Below are 21,947 nucleotides of genomic sequence, written 5' to 3' on the forward strand. Positions count from 1 at the left end.
ACCGATGGCCTTCCTGCCATATGTGGGTAGTCTCTCATCAAAAATAGGACGGATTCTCGGCAGACACAAAGTAAAAGTGATTTTTCGACCTCCACCCAAGACAGCTGCACTCGTGGGCTCCGTCAAAGATGATTTGCTGCTCCGAAAATCTGGAGTTTACAAAATTCCATGTGAGTGTGGCCTTCCTTACATCGGACAAACAACTCGTACTGTCCAAGAAAGATGTACAGAACACCGGAGGTACACACGACTTTTACAACCTAACAAGTCGGCAGTCGCAGAGCACTGTATTGATAATGGTCACAGTATGTTGTATGACAACGTCGAAAATTTGGCAACTACATCATCCTTTTGGGACTCGATAGTGAAGGAGGCAATTGAAATTCGCTTGACGACGAATTTAATTAATAGAGATAGTGGTTTCAATCTTGATAAATCATGGATCCGGAACTTGCTGTAATAAACTCACAAAGACGTCGTCACAGTGCAGCTCACAATGATATATCGATATGCCAACACTGATCGACTGCGGAGTCATAGATACAACTCACAAATTATGCTCGTCTCTGCCGCCGACCAACATCTCTGGCGCATTTGCATCTGTGGCCGCATGCGCAGTCGCACGGTACACGAGTATAAAGGGACGAAGCGAGCACTGGAGCGGCTCCCAAACACCCAATGTGGCTTTCGACCTTCCTTCTCTGCTGTTGACCAACTCCTCCGCCTCACTCATCTCCTCTCCCTCCAGCTTAACTCCCGTCGCTCTGCCATTTTTGTCTCCCTTGACCTCGAAAAGGCCTACGACCGTGTCTGGCATCCCGATCTACTGTTTAAACTCCAAACCTACACCCTTCCTATCAACTACATCCGTCTGATGGCCTCCTTCCTCTCCCACCGCCCCTTCTATGTTACCATCCATAATGCCAATTCCCACACCTTCTACCCCTCTGCAGGTGTGCCCCAGGGCTCTGTCCTCTCCCCTCTCCTCTACCTCCTGTACATGGCAGATATGCCCCAACCCCCCCCCCCCCAGTACACCTATTGCAATATGCTGATGACACCGCATTCCTCGCCCTCGCTACTACCCTCCACCGGTCCCAACGCCTTCTCCAGAATCACCTTGACCTTTTTGCTGCATGGTGTAACCAGTGGCTCCTGAAACTCAACCCTTCCAAGACCCAGGACGTCATTGTAGGTCGTACCACTCGCTCCTTCTGGCTCCTGGATTTCTCCATTACTGTCTGCGCCCGTCCTGTTCGCCTTACCCCCACCCTCACCTACCTTGGCCTCACCATTGACCGTCACCTCACCTGGATCCCTCATCTCCACTCCGTCCAATCCAAAGCCCACAACCGCCTCCGACTCCTCAAACTCCTCTCTGGCCTGACATGGGGGTTGCACCACTCTACCATCCTCCACACCTACAAATCCTTAATCCGTCCCATCCTATGTTATGCCAGTCCTGCCTGGATATCTGCCCCCCCCCCCCAAATTCTATAAGTCCCTACAGATCCTTGAGCGTCATGCACTCCGCCTCGCCTTCCGTATTCGCCTCCCGTACCCCACGCGGATCCTCTATGATCTCATTCCTTTCTCCCATCTGCTCCTATTCCTCGAACATATCCGCATCCTCTACACCTCCCGCCGTCTTGAACCCCCTCACCCCCTGGTTGCTCCTCTCCTCTCTGATCCCCGCCCCCTGCCACGTCTTCACCGTTGTGTCCCCCCTACCCTCCATCTCTACACCCTACATCTCCTTTCCCAAGTTGGCTTCCATCAACTCCCCCACCCAGATGATGCCCTCTCTCCCTCCATTTGTCCCTCATATCAACACTGATCCTCACTCCCCCTCCTTTCCTCTGTCCTTTTCCCGGGCTCCCTCTCCCCCCCCTTCCATCCTCTTTCTTCCCCACCTACCCTCTCTTTGCCCCCTTCTCTCCCCCGAGTCCTTTTACATTTCCCTCCTCTGCCTCCTCTCATTCCCTCTCGCGTCTGCCCTTCTCCCCCTTTATTAGTCCTCTCCCTCCTTGGTTCCCCCCCCCCTTTGCGTTTTTTCCTCTCCTCCCTCCTTGTTTTTTCCCCCTTCTCCAGGTCCCCCCCCCCCCCATCTGCCTTTGGATCGGGAGTGCCATATTTGTGCCGCCATTTTCGTGCAGTGTTTTACGGTGTGTTTTTCCAGTGAGTGTTCCGTGTTGTGCCTTTTGGGAAGTGTAGCGAACAGCCATCATACTGTCGCTGGGTGTGAATTTCTTTTATCTCTTGCGAACAGAAACCAGACTGTCGCCATGTTTTTTAATTGTGTGTCTACTATGTTACTTGTCTGATTCCTGTGTATTTTATCAACATTGCCATCCCCTTTTGCTTTCTGTTTTAACTTTCCGCATTTTTACGCCATTTTCCACTTTAAATCACCATTTTATCGCCTGTTTATTCTTGTTTCTTTCTTCTTCCTTTTTTTTCAAAAAAAAGTCTGTAGGCTGTAGAGCAGCGTAGTAAGCTGCTGCCAGCCCGCCCCCTTCGGGGGGAATTGAAAATCAATAAAGAAAAAAAAAACTGGAGCGGCAGTCTTGCGACTCACTCTGAAGATGGCTGGATGATACACAGCCGAAATATTAGAAGAAGAAGATTTCTTGCGGCTGCACACCCGAAACATAATGGAACAGTCTTTGTGCCGCCAAAACCTAAAGATTCACATGAAACGAATAGTTCAGCGTATGCCTGTAGTAATAAGATAATTCAGTGATACTTACGTAATAGAACAAGGACTATTTAATGATTAATAATAACGAAAGTAAAAACAATTAGTTAATAAACAGGAACCTTGAGCTCTTAGAAATTTTTAGTTTCAATGAATGACTTGACAAAAAATCAGTCACAGTCGTCTTCGAGATTCGTGTGATATGACCGTGTAGTGCTCAAGCGCGAATTCGCGCCAGGACTATCCCGCCGGCATCGAGTAATTGTGCTACTCGAACCAGTCGTGAGTTACAAAGATGTTCATTTGTGGCGCTGCTGCATAGGTGCACCGTGTAACGGGGGCTCACGTGTGTGTGTGTGTGGTGTGCTGTTGCAGCTGCTGCAGCTGGTGGTGGGCGGTGCGCTGCCATGCAGCAAGGAGGAGGCGGCGGCGCTGGCCGGCATCCAGCTGCGCATCGAGGAGTCGTGGGGGCGGCCGCACCCGCTGCCCGCCTCGCCAGACGACTCCGCCACGCTCAGGCCCATCTCGGAGGGGCAGGTGCGTGTCGCTGCCTCTAACCTCCACCTTTCTACTGAACTAGCGAACCTGGCAGTGCTTCAGACTTGCAAACAAAATGTTTTTCAATTAGATATACGTCCCAGTCTCCTTCTTCCCATCTTTCTGTTAATGTCCTCCTCTCTCTCTATTTGCCCATCGACTCCTCGTCCTCCTCCTCCTCCTCCTCCTCCTCCTCCTCAGACCTTTTTCTCTCCCTCACCTCATCTCCCCCCTCTCTGTTCATCCACTTCCGCACCTCTCCCACCATCTCCTCCTTCCCGGTCTCTATGTTCATTTATTCCCCATCTGCCTGTCCTTCTACTTTGCCTGTCTTCTGTGAATAGTGACTATGAGGAAGAAAACAAAACGGCACATTGCGTGTATATATTGATACTAAAGGTATTGTAAGTTGGCTGTTTAGGTTTTTATGTTGGTAACGTCACGTAGCGCTCTGTATGAAAATCACTGACTGTGCTGTGTGCAGTCTGTGGCTGGTTTGCGTTGTTGGAATTTGCTATTGTAGTGTTGGGCAGTTGGTTGTTAACAGCGCGTAGCGTTGCGCAGTTAGAGGTGAGCCGCCAGCAGTGGTGGATGTGGGGATGGTAGAATTTTGAGAGCGTACGATCTGGACGTATGTCGATCAGAAAGAATAAATTTGTAATACTGGACATCATGAACTGATATATATACTCGTATATATATAATCTTTCATTTGCTAACTATGCATTTCAGTATTTAGTGCCTTCAGTAGCTAGAATCTTTTATTTAGCTGGTAGTATTGGCGCTCGCTGTATTGCAGTAGTTCGAGTAATGAAGATTTTTGTGAGGTAAGTGATTCATGAAAGGTATAGGTTATTGTTAGTCAGGGCCATTCTTTTGTAGGGATTATTAAAAGTCTGATTGCGTTGCGCTAAAAATATCGTGTGTCAATTTAGTGATGGTCAGAATAAGTAAAGAGCGGAATGCCTGAGTACGCTCAGTTTTCCTCAGCTGTTTGAAAATCAAATAACGTAAGGGGTTTACCAGCACAATCATTCATAAATTTTTCTAAGGGGACGTTTCAGTATTTAATGAGAAGGCATATGTATGGGAGAAACTATTTGTCTAATACTTTAAATGCGCTGCCACCAAAGTTAAAACTGTCAGAAAAAAACAAGCACATTTTGACAGCAGAGCACAGCTTTGCAGTTTCTTTCTTCCAACCGATTTAAACATGAAACTTGTACATTGTTATTATAGCTGCCCGTCTGAATGTGCATTTGAGTATCGTGTAAAAATTTGAAGTAAATCAAGTCAGAATTTTTTCAGATTTTAGGTAACAGCGTTTGCTCTTTATACACTGCATAAATATTAACAGATTATATATATACAGGGAGGTCCATTGATCGTGACCGGGCCAAATATCTCACGACATAAGCGTCAAACGAAAAAACTACAAAGAACGAAACTTGTCTAGCTCGAAGGGGGAAAACAGATGGGACTATGGTTGGCCCGCTAGATGGCGCTGCCATAGGTCAAACGGATGTCAACTGCGTTTTTTAAAATAGGAAGCTCCGTTTTGTATTACATATTCATGTAGTACGTAAAGAAATATGAATGTTTTAATTGGACCACTTTTTTCGCTTTGTGATAGATGGCGCTGTAATAGTCACAAACATATCCTTCCTCCCGTAATACCGCACCATACATTAACCCGCCAAGGTCGCTGATGTTCCACTTCGTGGATTTTCCGCTGCCCAATACTGCATATTACGCCGGTTTACGTTACAGATGTTGGTGAATGACACTTCATCGCTAAATAAAACGCGTACAAAAAATCTGTCGTCGTCCCGTAATATGTCTTGTGCCCAGTGGCAGAACTGTACACGACGTTCAAAGTCGTCGCCATGCAATTCCTGGTGCATAGAAACATGGTACGGGTGCAATCAATGTTGATGTAGCATTCTCAACACCGGCGTTTTTGAGATTCCCTAATCTCGCGCAATTTGTCTGCTACTGATGTGCGGATTAGCCGCGACGGCAGCTAACACCTACTTGGGCATCATCATTTGTTGTAGATCGTGGTTGACGTTTCACATGTGGCTGAACACTTCCTGTTCTCTTAAATAACGTAACTATCCAGCGAACGGTCCAGACACTTGGATGATACCGAGCAGCATACGTAGCACACGCCCGTTGGGCATTTTGATCACAGTAGCCATGCATCAACACGATATCGACCTTTTCCGCAATTCGTAAACGGTCCATTTTAATACGATTGATGTATCACGAAGCAAATAGCGTCGGCACTGGCGGAATGTTACGTGATAACACGTACTTATACGTTTGTGACTATCAGAGCGCCATCTATCACAAAGCGAAAAAAGTGGTCCAACTAAAACATTCATGAATGAGATTTCCACTCTGCAGCGGAGTGTGCGCTGATATGAAACTTCCTGGCAGATTAAAACTGTGTGCCCGATCGAGACTCGAACTCGGGACCTTTGCCTTTCGCGGGCAAGTGCTCTACCAACTGAGCTACCGAAGCACGACTCACGCCCGGTACTCACAGCTTTAAAACATTCATATTTCTTTACGTACTACACGAATATGTAATAAAAACTGGGGTTCCTATTTAAATATGCAGTTGATATCCGTTTGACCTTTGGCAACGCCATCTAGAGGGCCAACCATAGCGCCCTTTGGTTTCCCCCTTCAAGGTAGACAAGTTTCGTTCCTTTCAGTTTTTTCGTTTCATGCTTAATTCGTGAAATTTTTGGCCTGGTCACTATCAATGGACTACCCTATACAATATATATATATATATATATACACTCCTGGAAATGGAAAAAAGAACATATTGACACCGGTGTGTCAGACCCACCATACTTGCTCCGGACACTGCGAGAGGGCTGTACAAGCAATGATCACACGCACGGCACAGCGGACACACCAGGAACCGCGGAGTTGGCCGTCGAATGGCGCTAGCTGCGCAGCATTTGTGCACCGCCGCCGTCAGTGTCAGCCAGTTTGCCGTGGCATACGGAGCTCCATCGCAGTCTTTAACACTGGTAGCATGCCGCGACAGCGTGGACGTGAACCGTATGTGCAGTTGACGGACTTTGAGCGAGGGCGTATAGTGGGCATGCGGGAGGCCGGGTGGACGTACCGCCGAATTGCTCCACACGTGGGGCGTGAGGTCTCCACAGTACATCGATGTTGTCGCCAGTGGTCGGCGGAAGGTGCACGTGCCCGTCGACCTGGTATATATATATATATATACAATAAAGTTTCCCCTTCCTGGGACAATGAATTCACGGTGTTCTTATTTCAATTTCCAGGAGTGTATAAAGAGTATTCGGACGAACATATACCGTATATATATATATATATATATATGGTATATGTTCGTCCGAATACTCTTTATACACTCCTGGAAATTGAAATAAGAACACCGTGAATTCATTGTCCCAGGAAGGGGAAACTTTATTGACACATTCCTGGGGTCAGATACATCACATGATCACACTGACAGAACCACAGGCACATAGACACAGGCAACAGAGCATGCACATGTCGGCACTAGTACAGTGTATATCCACCTTTCGCAGCAATGCAGGCTGCTATTCTCCCATGGAGACGATCGTACAGATGCTGGATGTAGTCCTGTGGAACGGCTTGCCATGCCATTTCCACCTGGCGCCTCAGTTGGACCAGCGTTCGTGTTGGACGTGCAGACCGCGTGAGACGACGCTTCATCCAGTCCCAAACATGCTCAATGGGGGACAGATCCGGAGATCTTGCTGGCCAGGGTAGTTGACTTACACCTTCTAGAGCACGTTGGGTGGCACGGGATACATGCGGACGTGCATTGTCCTGTTGGAACAGCAAGTTCCCTTGCCGGTCTAGGAATGGTAGAACGATGGGTTCGATGACGGTTTGGATGTACCGTGCACTATTCAGTGTCCCCTCGACGATCACCAGTGGTGTACGGCCAGTGTAGGAGATCGCTCCCCACACCATGATGCCGGGTGTTGGCCCTGTGTGCCTCGGTCGTATGCAGTCCTGATTGTGGCGCTCACCTGCACGGCGCCAAACACGCATACGACCATCATTGGCACCAAGGCAGAAGCGACTCTCATCGCTGAAGACGACACGTCTCCATTCGTCCCTCCATTCACGCCTGTCGCGACACCACTGGAGGCGGGCTGCACGATGTTGGGGCGTGAGCGGAAGACGGCCTAACGGTGTGCGGGACCGTAGCCCAGCTTCATGGAGACGATTGCGAATGGTCCTCGCCGATACCCCAGGAGCAACAGTGTCCCTAATTTGCTGTGAAGTGGCGGTGCGGTCCCCTACGGCACTGCGTAGGATCCTACGGTCTTGGCGTGCATCCGTGCGTCGCTGCGGTCCGGTCTCAGGTCGACGGGCACGTGCACCTTCCGCCGACCACTGGCGACAACATCGATGTACTGTGGAGACCTCACGCCCCACGTGTTGAGCAATTCGGCGGTACGTCCACCCAGCCTCCCGCATGCCCACTATACGCCCTCGCTCAAAGTCCGTCGACTGCACGTACGGTTCACGTCCACGCTGTCGCGGCATGCTACCAGTGTTAAAGACTGCGATGGAGCTCCGTATGCCACGGCAAACTGGCTGACACTGACGGCGGCGGTGCACAAATGCTGCGCAGCTAGCGCCATTCGACGGCCAACTCCGCGGTTCCTGGTGTGTCCGCTGTGCCGTGCGTGTGATCATTGCTTGTACAGCCCTCTCGCAGTGTCCGGAGCAAGTATGGTGGGTCTGACACACCGGTGTTAATGTGTTCTTTTTTCCATTTCCAGGAGTGTAGTATCGTGTAAAAGGTGAAAGTAAATGGTCAATAGCTTTTCGAAATTTCCGTACAAACCTTTTTACTTTATGCATTGCATGTATACGTTTGTATATTACTAATATTTTGAAAACTATATAGCCTTTGTCGGTCTGAAAGTTTATTAGAGTATCGTGTAGAAATTTGAAGCAAATCGGTTAAGTATTTTTCTAGTTTTTTGGTAACAAAGTTAAACGACGATTGTCTTTTTACGGTAGTACACCTTATTATTATTATCATTATTATTTGTTGATCTTCCTACTTATCAACTGTTGTCATTTATTAACTTGTTTTGTTCTACTCTCTTGGTTGTTTCTGGAGGAAAGGATAGTGCGCAGAAACGGCTGAGCCACAGCCTGCGGGATTGTTTCCAGAATGAATTTGTACTCTGCAGCGGAGTATGTGCCGCCAGGACGTTTCACATCAGCGCACATTCCGTTGCAGAGTACAAACACATTCCATGTTAATATTTTTAAACCAGATTATCATATACTAAATGCATACAGCAGACTTATGTGACAAAATATCTGGGAAATACATTATCAGCAAGACTTTTAAATCCCCCTACAAGGTGCAAATGTTTCTGGATGCCTCCTATGCTGTCACCCCTCCTTTGAACTCAAACGGAAGATAAGTCGGAGATGTTCCGATTTCTCCACTTGGCACTGCGTTTTCTAGCGTCCAGAGCTCCACTCACTATCTGGAAATGACAATACGTAAATTCGAATAGCAACAGTGAACTACAAAAAAAATGGCAATCGGTATATAAAGGCATAACAATCGGAATACCAACACGCAAAACGAAAACGCTACGAACTTATGTAACAACCTAGTATAGAGCGAGGGTAGATACTGTTGGCGCTATCGTTCACATTATTGTTTGCCGATGTGATTCAGCTTAGAAAGCAAAAGCAGCTACTGGGGTTTATCCATGTCAGTGGACGACAGTGGGTAACATCTTATCCTCAGAAATCCAGGATACTGTATCGCATCAGGAGATAACATTTAGAGTAAAAAACTTCATTTGACCAGTAATCAGAACCGATACGTGCTTTTATGGTATTTGTAGCAAATCAAATAACTTGGATGTTTCATCAAGTACAAGAACGACCAATACATTGAAGACAAGGTTCACATATTTTCTAAAATATATAGCACACTGCATAGGGTGGTTGGAAGTCTCTGCAGAAGAAAAGCCCAAATATAATTATACTAAACAGTGACCGTCTCGACACCGCTGTATGGGCGTGACTCATGGACACTAAAACGCCGAGATCAGTCCCAAATCCGCTAACGCAGAAGTGAGATTCTTATATATTGAAAAGGGCTGTTCACGTAGGAAACATGGATATCAAAGAAGAACAAGACAACTTTTCTATAAGATCCGAAATTAATGAATACTGCAACAGGTTATTCAAATGAGTTTGAGAGCGAACGAAAATTGCATACCAACATAAGTTCTGCATAGTGCCCCCCCATTCCCCCCGTCGGGGACGCGCTGTAGGATGTCGCAGAGAGAGAGAGAGAGAGAGAGAGATAGAGAGAGTGAGAGAGAGAGAGAGAGAGAGAGAGAGATAGCTTCGTCCTCCCACGTTCGCTGTAAATATGACGTTACATCACAGAAGTCACTAAGTATTCTACACTGTATAAATACGAGGGGTGTCCAGAAAGTACGTTCCGATCGGTCGCGAAATGGAAACCACAGTGAAAACCCGATAAAGTTTTGCACTGATATGTTGGGCAGTGTCTCTAGTATGACCGTAGATAGCATCACGTCGCTCTTCTCATTTCTGAGCTCACAGTGAGCGAATAAAGATGTCTAGAAAATAATGTCTCCCGCCAAGTACGAGGGCCTGGTGAGAAATTTCGCCTGAAGCTATGCAGCCAACATTACATAACTGTCGTACGTTTTGTTCTTCAAGACAATTCTCAGCCGCACTCTGCAGGTGCAATGAAGATACTCCTGCATCGTTTTCAATTGGAAATGTTTTATTACGCACAATACAGCCCGTGATTGTCTCCCTCTGAGTTTCATCTCTGCTCACATGAACCGCTGACTAGGGAGACAACATTCTGACACAGACAACGAGCTGTAGGCCAGCGCAGAGAATTGGCGGAAAGCACTCACTGGCGGCTTTTTTCTATGATGAGGGTATTGGAAAGTTGGTACAACGCTATGACAAATGTCTTAAGTCAGAACGGCGACTTCGTAGAGAAGTAGCTGGAAGATGTAGCTAACTGTTACAAATAAAACATTTCTGATTTTCACTGTGATTTCCATTTCGCGATCAATCGGAACTTACTTTCTGGACAGTCCTCGTAGTTCCCATTACATTAGCAACGTTTCGCGCGTGTTTTCACCTGATTAAAAACTCAGAGTGAATTTTGGCTTATTTGAGATCTATAATACTAAACTAAGCCATCAAACTTCCCTAAATAATGCAGTCGTTCTTCCTTCAACAAATAAGAGTTAATATTTAAGAAACGGATCTTCTCTACATGCTTCGTGCTTCAACACAGAGAGCACTCGACCTCCAGCGACAGAATTTTTTGAGGTTGTTAGAGCATTGTGTGTGTGTGTGTGTGTGTGTGGGTGTGTAATGTACCCGTGATCTCCGGTAGCTCGTTACGGAGTAATAATGCAATATTATGACGCGCGCGGTATATTATTACAGTTACCTTTGTTTCTGCGAAAATACATTCACAAGAGTAAAAAAGCCTGTAACATGGTTTCTTTCTAAAACGGTGGGCTAGAGCTGCTTGTAGGCGCCCATGTATGCACATGTACATATGGTGGTACTCTCGCTTACACAAAGTATATAAGGGCAGTGCATTGGCGGAGCTGTCATTCGTATTTAGCTGATTCACGTGAAACGTTTACGACGTAATTATGCACGCACGACGGGAATTAACAGACTTTGAACGCAGAATGGTAGTTGGAGCTGAATGCATGGGCACTGCATTTCGAGAATCGTTAGTGAATTCAATATTCCGAGTTCCACAGTGTCAAGACTCTGCCGAGAATACCAGACTTCAGGCATTACCTCTCAAAACGGACAACTCAACGGCCAACGGCCCTCACTTAACGAACGAGAGTAGCGGCGTTTGTGTAGAATTGTCAGTGCTAACAGACAAGCAGCAGTACGCGAAATAACCGCAGAAATCGAAGTGGGACGCACGACGAACGTCAGGACAGGGTGGCGAATTTTGTCGTTAATGGGCTATGGCAACAGACCATCGACGCGAGTGCCTTCGCTAACAGCAAGATACTGACTGAACCAAATGAGACCATTTGATGCCATTCATGGACTTCATGTTCTCAAACAACAATGGAATATTTGTGGATGAAAATGCGCCAAGTCACTGGGCCAAAATTGTCCGCGATTGGTTTGAAGAACACTCTGAGTTGGCCACCCAGGTTGTCCGACATGAATCCCATCGAACATTTATGGGACATAATCGAGATGCTAGCTCGTGCACAAAATCCTGCCCTGGCAACACCTTTGCAATTACGGACGGCTGTACAGGCATCATGGCTCAATACTTCTTCAGGGGATTTACAACGACCTCTTGAGTCCATGCCACATCGAAATGCTGCACTGTGCCGGGCAAAAGGAGGTCCGATATGATTTTAAGAGGTACCTCATAACTTTTGTCACTTCTGTGTACGAGGTGCATATCGGACAATACCTCATCAGTAAACTTATCCCTATGCCTGTTTATCACTGTTAACGTACAACTAACACTGTGGGAAGCACAAACTGGACCCACAACAAAGTAACATTGAATGCAACCTTGAGAGAGGGGAGCAAAGTGAGCTTTAGTTACGGCAACAGCAGAACAGTGAGATTCGTATATATCGATAAGGGCTGTTCGCGTAGGAAATATAAATATCAAAGAAGAACAAGACAACTTTTCTATAAGAACCGAAATTAATGAATACTGCAATAGGTTATTCAAATGAGTTTGAGAGCGATATTGAATGAGTAGACCAAGTTTGTTTCCATACAGGACACACAGCGCATACCGTCGATATATTCACTGTTGTGCAGATTTTTTCAGTGAAATACAGCTACTAAGATATGTGAGTGAGAGAAATCAAAAGCAATGCAATTACTCCGTAACGAGTCACTGGAAATGACAGATCCCTTATCGGTCCGTGCACACTGTATCTGTCCTACGGTTCAAGGTCAAAAATTAAACATTACACTCTTACTCCATTCCAGGGTAACAAAGCAAATCGGTTGTTCTTTTGAATTAGGTGTGGTTAAAGGTCGGCCTTAAGGCCGCTTATGAAAGCACCAATTGTTCATGTGCGGTTCCTGAGAAAACCCCGAAAAACTAAGATTTCTGGGTATCAAAAGTAGCACTTGTGGGGGCAGGCACTTCTACAAGTTCTATTAATGGCAAATAGTCGAAATTTTTACGATATGTTCTTAAGATGACGTTCTCGGGAAACTTCGAAAATTTTTGGATATCACTGTTTATAACCGAGACCCAGATGTTCAAAATTACTGTATTTATGAACGCAAAGTACGCACTAACAGCCAGTCTGAGGCGTAAATGTTTTAACTGACCTATTGAACACATGGCGAGGGCTCTGGGGTCATTGCAATGTTTTTCAGGTCCTAACCTATTTTTTAGTCGCAATTTTTTCACCAATAAAATATTATGACGCGCTGTCTCTGTATAATGACTTCATGTGTTGACCTGAAAATTATTTACTTGTGCTACGTAGCGGCGTAAGCATCTTACAAAAAGTTACTTGTCATACGAAATTCAGTGTATTTGATAATCAAATACCTCATTTTTAGTATACTGTAGGTGTAACCTACAAATGTGCGTTTTTTTTACGAAGTTGTGTAAAGTGAACTTGCGTTGGATGGCAATTGTTTTTGATTTAACTTGTACACTGGAGAGCCAAAGAAGCAGATACACCTGCTTATATCGAGTATCCGCCCCCCTCCCCGTCCAAAGCTTGCAACACGACGTGGTATGGACCCAACAAATGTCTAAAGTAGTGCTGGAGGGAACTGAAACCATGAATTCTGCAGGGCCGTCCATAAATCCCTCAGAGTACGACGGGGTGGAGATCTCTTCTGAACACCACATTGCAAAGCACCCCAGCTATATTCAATTATGTTCATGTCTGGGGAGTTTGATGGCCAGCGGAAGTGTTTAAACTCAAAAGACTGTTCCTGGAGCCACTCTGTAGCAATTATGGACGTGTGGGGTATGTCATTGTCCTGCTGTAATCGCTCTAACTGCATACGCCCCACACCACTACAGAGCCTGCACCAGCTTGAACAGTGCCCTGCTGACATGCATGGTCCATAGATTCATGACGTTGTCTCCATACCCGTACACGTCCATCCACTCGATACAGTTTGAAACGAGACTCTTTCGACAAGGCAACATGTTTCCAGTCATCAGCAGTCCAATGGCGATATTGCCGGGCCCAGGCGAGGCGTAAAGCTTTGTGTCGTGCAGTCATCAAGGGTACACGAATGAGCCTTCGCTCGGTAAGCCTATAACGATGATGTGTCCTTGAATTATTCGCACACTGACACTTGTTGATGGCCCAGCACTGAAATCTGCAGCCGATTGGGGTAGGATTGCACTTCTGTCACGCTGAATGATTCTCTCCAGTCATCGTTGGTCCCGCTCTCGTAGGATCTTTCCCCGGCGATGTCGGAGATTTGATATTTTACCGGATTCCGGATATTCGCGGTATACTCGTAAAATGGTCGTACGAAAAAAAAAACCACTTCATCGCTACCTCGGAGACGCTGTGTGCTATCGCTCGTGCGCCAACCGTAACATCACGTTCAGACTCACTTAAATCTTGATAAGCTGCCAGTCTAGCAGCAATAAACGATCTGACAACTGCGCCAGACACTTGTCTCATATATAAGCGTTGCCGGCCGAAGTGCCGTGTTCTCCCTGTTTGCATATCTTATTAATTGAAGACATAAAGTCTGTAAATGAGTCCGCAATCATTTTTGGCACTTTATTTTTACAAGTTCATCTTGATCACACAGATTTCTTACACCTTATTACCGGTTTCAGCATACTGCCTTCCTCAGATCTGTTACAAAGATAAGTATTGTTTAAGCGACAGGTTCAACAGTTAACGCTAAATCTAACAAGCCTCAGTGATACATAAAACATAAAATTATAAAATGTTTACAACCACGTATAGCAGCCATACATACGATTAAAATATTCTGATGTAAATCATCGTCAAGTTAAACATGTGAGTACGTGGTACGTGCTGGTAATACCCAGATTGCGTCTGGTATTTACACAAGAGACTAATGCCAGCAGAGGACACTTTAGCTAGTGCGCATATTAAACCAGTGTCACCAATGTGATGATTAAATTGCAGCTTGCACAGTGATTAGATAAAAATTTCTTAAAATTACTCCTCATAGCAAAACGAGCGTCTGACAATATAAAGTAACTGATGTGAAATTGGATTCATACTTAAAATACCATAAAAAGTACAAATGCTAACATAATACAGCCACTAGCCTGACTAGGTGAAACATACAACATGTATAAGCTAGTATAAAAAGTGTAACAATAAAATAAAATATCTAAAAAGTCTTCCAGCCTGAGAGACCAGTTACCATAAACGTAGTTGTGCTACAATTACCGGTAATAAAGTGTAAGAAATCTGTGTGATCAAGACGGACTTGTGAAAATAAAATGTTTACATATCTCTCTATTTGAATACACGTGCCTATACCAGTTTTATTGGAGCTTCAGTGTATAATGCGTACTTATCTCTTGTTTACACGTGTCAAAGTACCTAAATGTACCGAAGTGAATAAATAAACTGTTAAAACTGTGCTGACCTATAGAATTCGTTTTCTATAAACAACACACCTTTCTGTAAAGGGAAAAGAAGAAAACCAGGTTGAAAATGCTCGTGTCGGAGTACAAAAATTGCGAATATCCCCCCTTTCAAAAGACCCTGACAGAAAAGCGGAGAACCAACTGCCATATTCCTCATTCCACCTTCGTCATTAAAAAATTTGGCGTGCGAACATATTCGCGTTTTTGTGTGCTCCGACAGGAGTATTTCTCACCTGGTGCCAATGTACTCTGAAAATATCCCGAAACAACTTTAGAAATTTTATCGGTGTACTTTGGTCTCACCCTGTAAATTCAACTTCACTGTAGGACGTAACGTCTGCACAGTACTCTAGGAAAAGAGTGCAGCGTAAAGTACAGAAAAGAAACGCGTCTGTCTGTATGTGAGGGTTTGCGTGGTGCGACTCGGGTACTGCTTGCACGGCAGAGCGACTGCCGTGCGTCAGTCCTCTGCCCAACAACTTCCGAACGGATCGAATGCGCCTCAAGCAGGATAGCCTTCGTGCTTGCAGTTGTCTGGCCGTAATAGGTTGCGTGACACAGCTGTGAGAGTGCTTACGAAAGCAACAAGGGCACGAATGCTGTTAATTTGTATTTACCTACTGAGGCTAAAACAGCAAGAATAAAAGCATTTAATGAAAACTGCCGTAATATACTTAATTCTTACGTGATCGCGCGCTTGATTACGGCGAAAATCATAGACTCAGGTGACGAAGTGGTGTAATAGCGTCTGCACATGCACAGATGCCGATAGTATCGCGTACACAAAGCGTAAAGGGGCAGTGCATTGGGGGAGATGACATTTGTACTCCGGTGCTTCATATGAAAAGGTTTCAGACGAAATAATGGCCGCATGAGGGGAATTAACCGACTTCGAAAGTGGATGGTAGTTGGACTAAGACGCATGAAACATTCCATTTCGGAAATCGTTAGGGAATTCAATATTCCGAGATCCACAGCGTCGATAGTGTGCCGAGATGCCGAATTTCAAGCATTACCTCTCACCACGGACAACGCTGTGGCCGACGACCTTCACATAACGACCAACGGCAGCGGCGTTTGCATAGAGCATGCAGTGCTGACATACAAGCAACACTCCGTTAAGTTACAACAGAAATCAGTATGGGACGTCGACGTACGTCTCTGTTAGGACAGTGCGGCGAAATTTGGCGTTAATGGATATGGCATTCCATGGAACGAACTGCGTCCTCTGGTCTAAATGAACCGATCAATGACCAGAAATGGTTATATTCGGCTACTTGGAGACTGTTTGCAGCCATTCATGGACTTCATGTTCCCAAACAACGAAGGAATTTTTATAAATGACAACGCGCCATGTTACCGGGCCACAATTGTTCGCGACTCGTTTGAAGGGCATTGTGTATAATTTGAGCGAATAATTTGGCCACCTAAATCACCGATATGAATCCCTTGGAACATTTATGGGACATAATCGAGAGGTCGGTTCGTGCACAGAATCCTGCACGGAGAACACTTTGGTAGCTGTGGACGGCTACATGGACAGCATGGCTCAGTATTTCTGCGGGGGACTTCCAACGACATGTTGAGTCCACGCCACGTCGAGTTGCTGCAGTACGCTGGTCAGAAGGTGGCCCGACACGATATTAGGTGGTATCACATGACTTTTTTCACCTGTGTATTTCGTAAGGCTTCGTACAATAACACGCAGGGTGACCAAACTTCGCGCACTAGGACACCACATCGCTATTGGTTTTGCATCAACGCCACAAAAATGTTTCAAACGAAATTTCGTTCAGTGCATATCTTCCGAAACAAATGAGAAACATAGAAAGGCAATTTACAAACACTTTAGCCACAGATTCGGCAAGAGCCTTCATTCAATACTATGTAGCTGTGCTCCCTAGTTTGTGCGCAGGACAGATTTGCGTTTCCATACTCGAGTTCAAGTCAGGGTCTTGGCGCACCTTTTTTTCTTAATTTTAATCTGTCAGCGTAAGCTCTTTGACCTTACTATTGTGATTTCAGTAACGTTATCAATGCTATAATCCATCTCCTGTGTCCTCGTAATTGTTCGACATACGAACATAGCAGAAGCGAAAATTCTTCTTGAGATGTTCTTGTTGTTGTTGTTGTTGTTGTCTTCAGTCCTGAGACTGGTTTCATGCAGCTCTCCATGCTACTCTATCCTGTGCAAGCTTCTTCATCTCCCAGTACTTACCGCAACCTACATCCTTCTGAATCTGCTTAATGTATTCATCTCTTGGTCTGCCTCTACGATTTTTACCCTCCACGCTGCTCTCCAATGCTAAATTTGTGATCCCTTGATGCCTCAGAACATGTCCTACCAACCGGTCCCTTCTTCTCGTCAAGTTGTGCCACAAACTCCTCTTCTCCCCAATTCTATTCAATATCTCGTCATTAGTTATGTGATCTACCCATCTAATCTTCAGAATTCTTCTGTAGCACCACATTTCGAAAGTTTCTGTTCTCTTCTTGTCCACACTATTTATCGTCTATGTTTCACTTCCATACATGGCTACACTCCATACAAATACTTTCAGAAACGACTTCCTGACACTTAAATCTATACTCGATGTTAACAAATTTCTCTTCTTCACAAACGCTTTCCTTGCCATTGTCAGTCTACATTTTATATCCTCTCTACTTCGACCATCATCAGTTATTTTGCTCCCCAAATAGCAAAACTCCTTTACTACTTTAACTGTGTCATTTACTAATCTAATTCCCTCAGCATCACCCGACTTAGTTCGACTACATTCCATTATCCTCGTTTTGCTTTTGTTGATGTTCATCTTATATCCTCCTTTAAAGACACTGTCCATTCCGTTCAACTTCTCTTCCAAGTCCTTTGCTGTCTCTGACAGAATTACAATGTCATCAGCGAACCTCAACGTTTTTATTTCTTCTCCATGGACCTTAATATCTACTCCGAATTTTTCTTTTGTTTCCTTTACTGCTTGCTCAATATACAGATTGAATAGCATCGGGGAGAGGCTACAACCCTGTCTCACCCCCTTCCCAACAGCTGCTTCCCTTTAATGCCCCTTGACTCTTTTAATTGCCATCTGGCTTCTGTACAAATTATAAATAGCCTTTCGCTCCCTGTATTTTACCCATGCCACCTTCAGAATTTGAAAGAGAGTATTCCAGTCAACATTGTCAAAAGCCTTCTCCAAGTCTACAAATGCTAGAAATGTAGGTTTGCCTTTCCTTAATCTATTTTCTAAGGTAAGTCGTAGGGTCAGTATTGCCTCACGTGTTCCAACATTTCTGCGGGATCCAAACTGATCTTCGCCGAGGTCGGCTTCTACCAGTTTTTCCATTCGCCTGTAAAGAATTCGCGTTAGTATTTTGCAGCTGTGACTTATTAAACCAATAGTTCGGTTATTTTCACATCTGTCAACACCTGATTTCTTTGGGATTTGAATTATTATATTCTTCTTGAAGTCTGAGGGTATTTCGCCTGTCTCCTACATCTTGCTCACCAGATGGTAGAGTTTTGTTAGGACTGGCTCTCCCAAGGCCGTCAGTAGTTCCAATGGAATGTTGTGTACTCCTGGGGCCTTGTTTCGACTCAGGCCTTTCAGTGCTCTGTCAAACTCTTCACGCAGTATCATATCTCCCATTTCATCTTCATCCTTCATCTACATCCCCTTCCATTTCTATAATATTGTCCTCAAGTACATCGCCTTTGTATAGACCCTCTATATACTCCTTCCATCTTTCTGCTTTCCCTTCATTGCTTAGAACTGGGTTTCCATCTGAGCTCTTGATATTCATACATGTGGCTCTCTTTTCTCCGAAGGTCTCTTTAATTTTCCTGTAGGCAGTATCTATCTTACCTCTAGTGAGATAAGCCTCTACATCCTTACATTTGTCCTCTAGCCATCCCTGCTTAGCCATTTTGCACTTCCTGTCGATCTCATTTTTGAGACGTTTGTATTCCTTTTTGCCTGCTTCATTTACTGCATTTTTATATTTTCTCCTTTCATCAATTAAATTCAGTATTTCTTCTGTTACCCAAGGATTTCTACTGGCCCTCGTCTTTTTACCTACTTGATCCTCTGCTACCTTCACTACTTCATCCCTCAGAGCTACCCATTCTTCTTGTACTGTATTTTTCCCCCATTCCTGTCAATTGTTCCCTTATGCTCTCCCTGAAACTCTGTACAACCTCTGGTTTAGTCAGTTTATCCAGGTCCCATCTCCTTAAATTCCCACCTTTTTGCAGTTTCTTCAGTTTTAATCTACAGTTCATAACCAATAGATTGTGGTCAGAGTCCACATCTGCCCCTGGAAATGTCTTACAATTTAAAACCTGGTTCCTAATTCTCTGTCTTACCATTATATAATCTATCTGATACCTTCTAGTATCTCCAGGATTCTTCCATGTATACAACCTTCTTTTATGATTCTTGAACCAAGTGTTAGCTATGATTAAGTTATGCTCTGTGCAAAATTCTACCAGGCGGCTTCCTCTTTCATTTCTCTCCCCCAATCCATATTCACCCACTATGTTTCCTTCTCTCCCTTTTCCTACTCTGGAATTCCAGTCACCCATGACTATTAAATTTTCGTCTCCCTTCACAACCTGAATAATTTCTTTTATCTCATCATACATTTCATCGATTTCTTCATCATCTGCAGAGCTAGTAGGCATATAAACTTGTAGTATTGTAGTAGGCGTGGGCCTCGTGTCTATCTTGGCCACAATAATGCGTTCACTATGCTGTTTGTGGTAGCTTACCTGCATTCCTATTTTTTTATTCATTATTAAACCTACTCCTGCATTACCCCTATTTGATTTTGTATTTATAACACTGTATTCACCTGACCAAAAGTCTTGTTTCTCCTGCCACCGAGCTTCACTAATTCCCACTATATCTAACTTTAACCTATCCATTTCCCTTTTTAAATTTTCTAACCTACCTACCCTTTTTTTTTTTTTTTTTTTTTGGTCATCAGTCTACTGACTGGTTTGATGCGGCCCACCACGAATTCCTTTCCTGTGCTAACCTCTTCATCTCTGAGTAGCACTTGCAACCTACGTCCTCAATTATTTGCTTGACGTATTCCAATCTCTGTCTTCCTCTACAGTTTTTGCCCTCTACAGCTCCCTCTAGTACCATGGAAGTCATTCCCTCATGTCTTAGCAGATGTCCTATCATCCTGTCCCTTCTCCTTATCAGTGTATTCCACATATTCCTTTCCTCTTCGATTCTGCGTAGAACCTCCTCATTCCTTACCTTATCAGTCCACCTAATTTTCAACATTCGTCTATAGCACCACATCTCAAATGCTTCGATTCTCTTCTGTTCCGGTTTTCCCACAGTCCATGTTTCACTACCATACAGTGCTGTACTCCAGACGTACATCCTCAGAAATTTCTTCCTCAAATTAAGGCCGGTATTTAATATCAGTAAACTTCTCTTGGCCAGAAACGCCTTTTTTGCCATAGCGAGTCTGCTTTTGATGTCCTCCTTGCTCCGTCCGTCATTGGTTATTTTACTGCCTAGGTAGCAGAATTCCTTAACTTCTCTTAACTTAACTTTCTAACCTACCTGCCCGATTAAGGGATCTGACATTCCACGCTCCGATCCGTAGAACGCCAGTTTTCTTTCTCCTGATAACGACGTACTCTTGAGTATTCCCCGCCCGGAGATCCGAATGGGGGACTATTTTACCTCCGGAATATTTTACCCAAGAGAACGCCATCATCATTTAACCATACAGTAAAGGTGCATGCCCTCGGGAAAAATTACGGCTGTAGTTTCCCCTTGCTTTCAGCCGTTCGCAGTACCAGCACAGCAAGGCCGTTTTGGTTAGTGTTACAAGGCCAGATCAGTCAATCATCCAGACTGTTGCCCCTGCAACTACTGAAGAGGCTGCTGCCCCTCTTCAGGAACCACACGTTTGTCTGCCCTCTCAACAGATACCCCTCCGTTGTGGTTCTTACCTCCCGGAATTAAACCGGCTTCTCTAAAAACGAAATAAAGGATCTTGTTAAAATAAAACTGTTCTCTACGGTATCTGTACATCTCAGAATTAAAGCATGACTTCTTGTTAACCTAAACAGTTCATCGGAAAACGCAAACGAATACTCTTGAGGACGTGTGAACAGTCGTAAGGTCTTTTACTTCTGTTTGTTCTATGTTTGCGAATACTCTACGTTACTGTGGTTTGGTGACAGACAAAACAGCTAATGATAATAATAATGATAATAGTAATAACAACACCTTCCTCCGTACGATTTAAAAAACTTCAATTCTTCCTTGATTTAGTGCTACTCATAGCAAATTTCGAAACTTTTCGTTTTACTTTCTGTATTTCGCAATTGTATGGTATTGTTCAGTAAGATGCAGGTGAGAACGACGTATTGTTGGCGTTTTATTCGAGAGCGTATGATACATTAATTGCTGTAGCACAGCTACATAGTACTGAATGAAGATACTTGTGATATACGTAATTACTGTGTCGCCGAACTACGTTTCATTGACGACTATTTTTTGGGCCAAACAGAACAGCAACCGGACAGCAGCTGACCAGAAGCGTGTAGTGTGGTCTGATGAGTCGAGATTTTGTCTCTCGTCTGCAGGACGTCGAGTGCAACTGGGCCAAAGAGGGCTTGACCCTCAGTAGTGCGATGGATGTTGTTCGTACTGGAGGTGGTTGTGTGACTTTTGAGGGTTATTTTTCGTACCTCGGCTTGAGGCTATTCATTCGTGTCACGGTGAATATGAACACGACATTTATTTCAACATTCTCGGTGAGCAAATGTTGCCCTGTTTCCCGCACCATCATGAAGAGTATGCTGTAGACGCTCCCGTCTCCCTAGATGAAATTTTCCGCATTCAGCGGGCTGCACGTGAACCTTTCTGGTTTGATGAACACTCAGCCATGTTATCGCACATCGATTCTGAGCGAACATCACCCCCATAGACAATGTCTGAAAGTATTTCGAACAGGGAGTGAAATGTTGTA

At 44.7% G+C, this 21,947-nt stretch overlaps 1 protein-coding gene across 1 annotated transcript in view; it reads left to right on the forward strand.

The window, feature by feature from the left end:
• Positions 1-21,947, forward strand: part of LOC126153857 (uncharacterized) — a 1,728,205-nt gene that overhangs the window by 1,236,138 nt on the left and 470,120 nt on the right. The window contains exon 34 of the mRNA XM_049916098.1: positions 3,074-3,235. Coding sequence (XP_049772055.1) covers positions 3,074-3,235 — 162 coding nt within the window. The remainder of the gene's footprint in view (positions 1-3,073; positions 3,236-21,947) is intronic.

The sequence above is a fragment of the Schistocerca cancellata genome, chromosome 2, assembly GCF_023864275.1.
Source record: "Schistocerca cancellata isolate TAMUIC-IGC-003103 chromosome 2, iqSchCanc2.1, whole genome shotgun sequence".
In the NCBI taxonomy this organism is placed as follows: domain Eukaryota; kingdom Metazoa; phylum Arthropoda; class Insecta; order Orthoptera; family Acrididae; genus Schistocerca; species Schistocerca cancellata.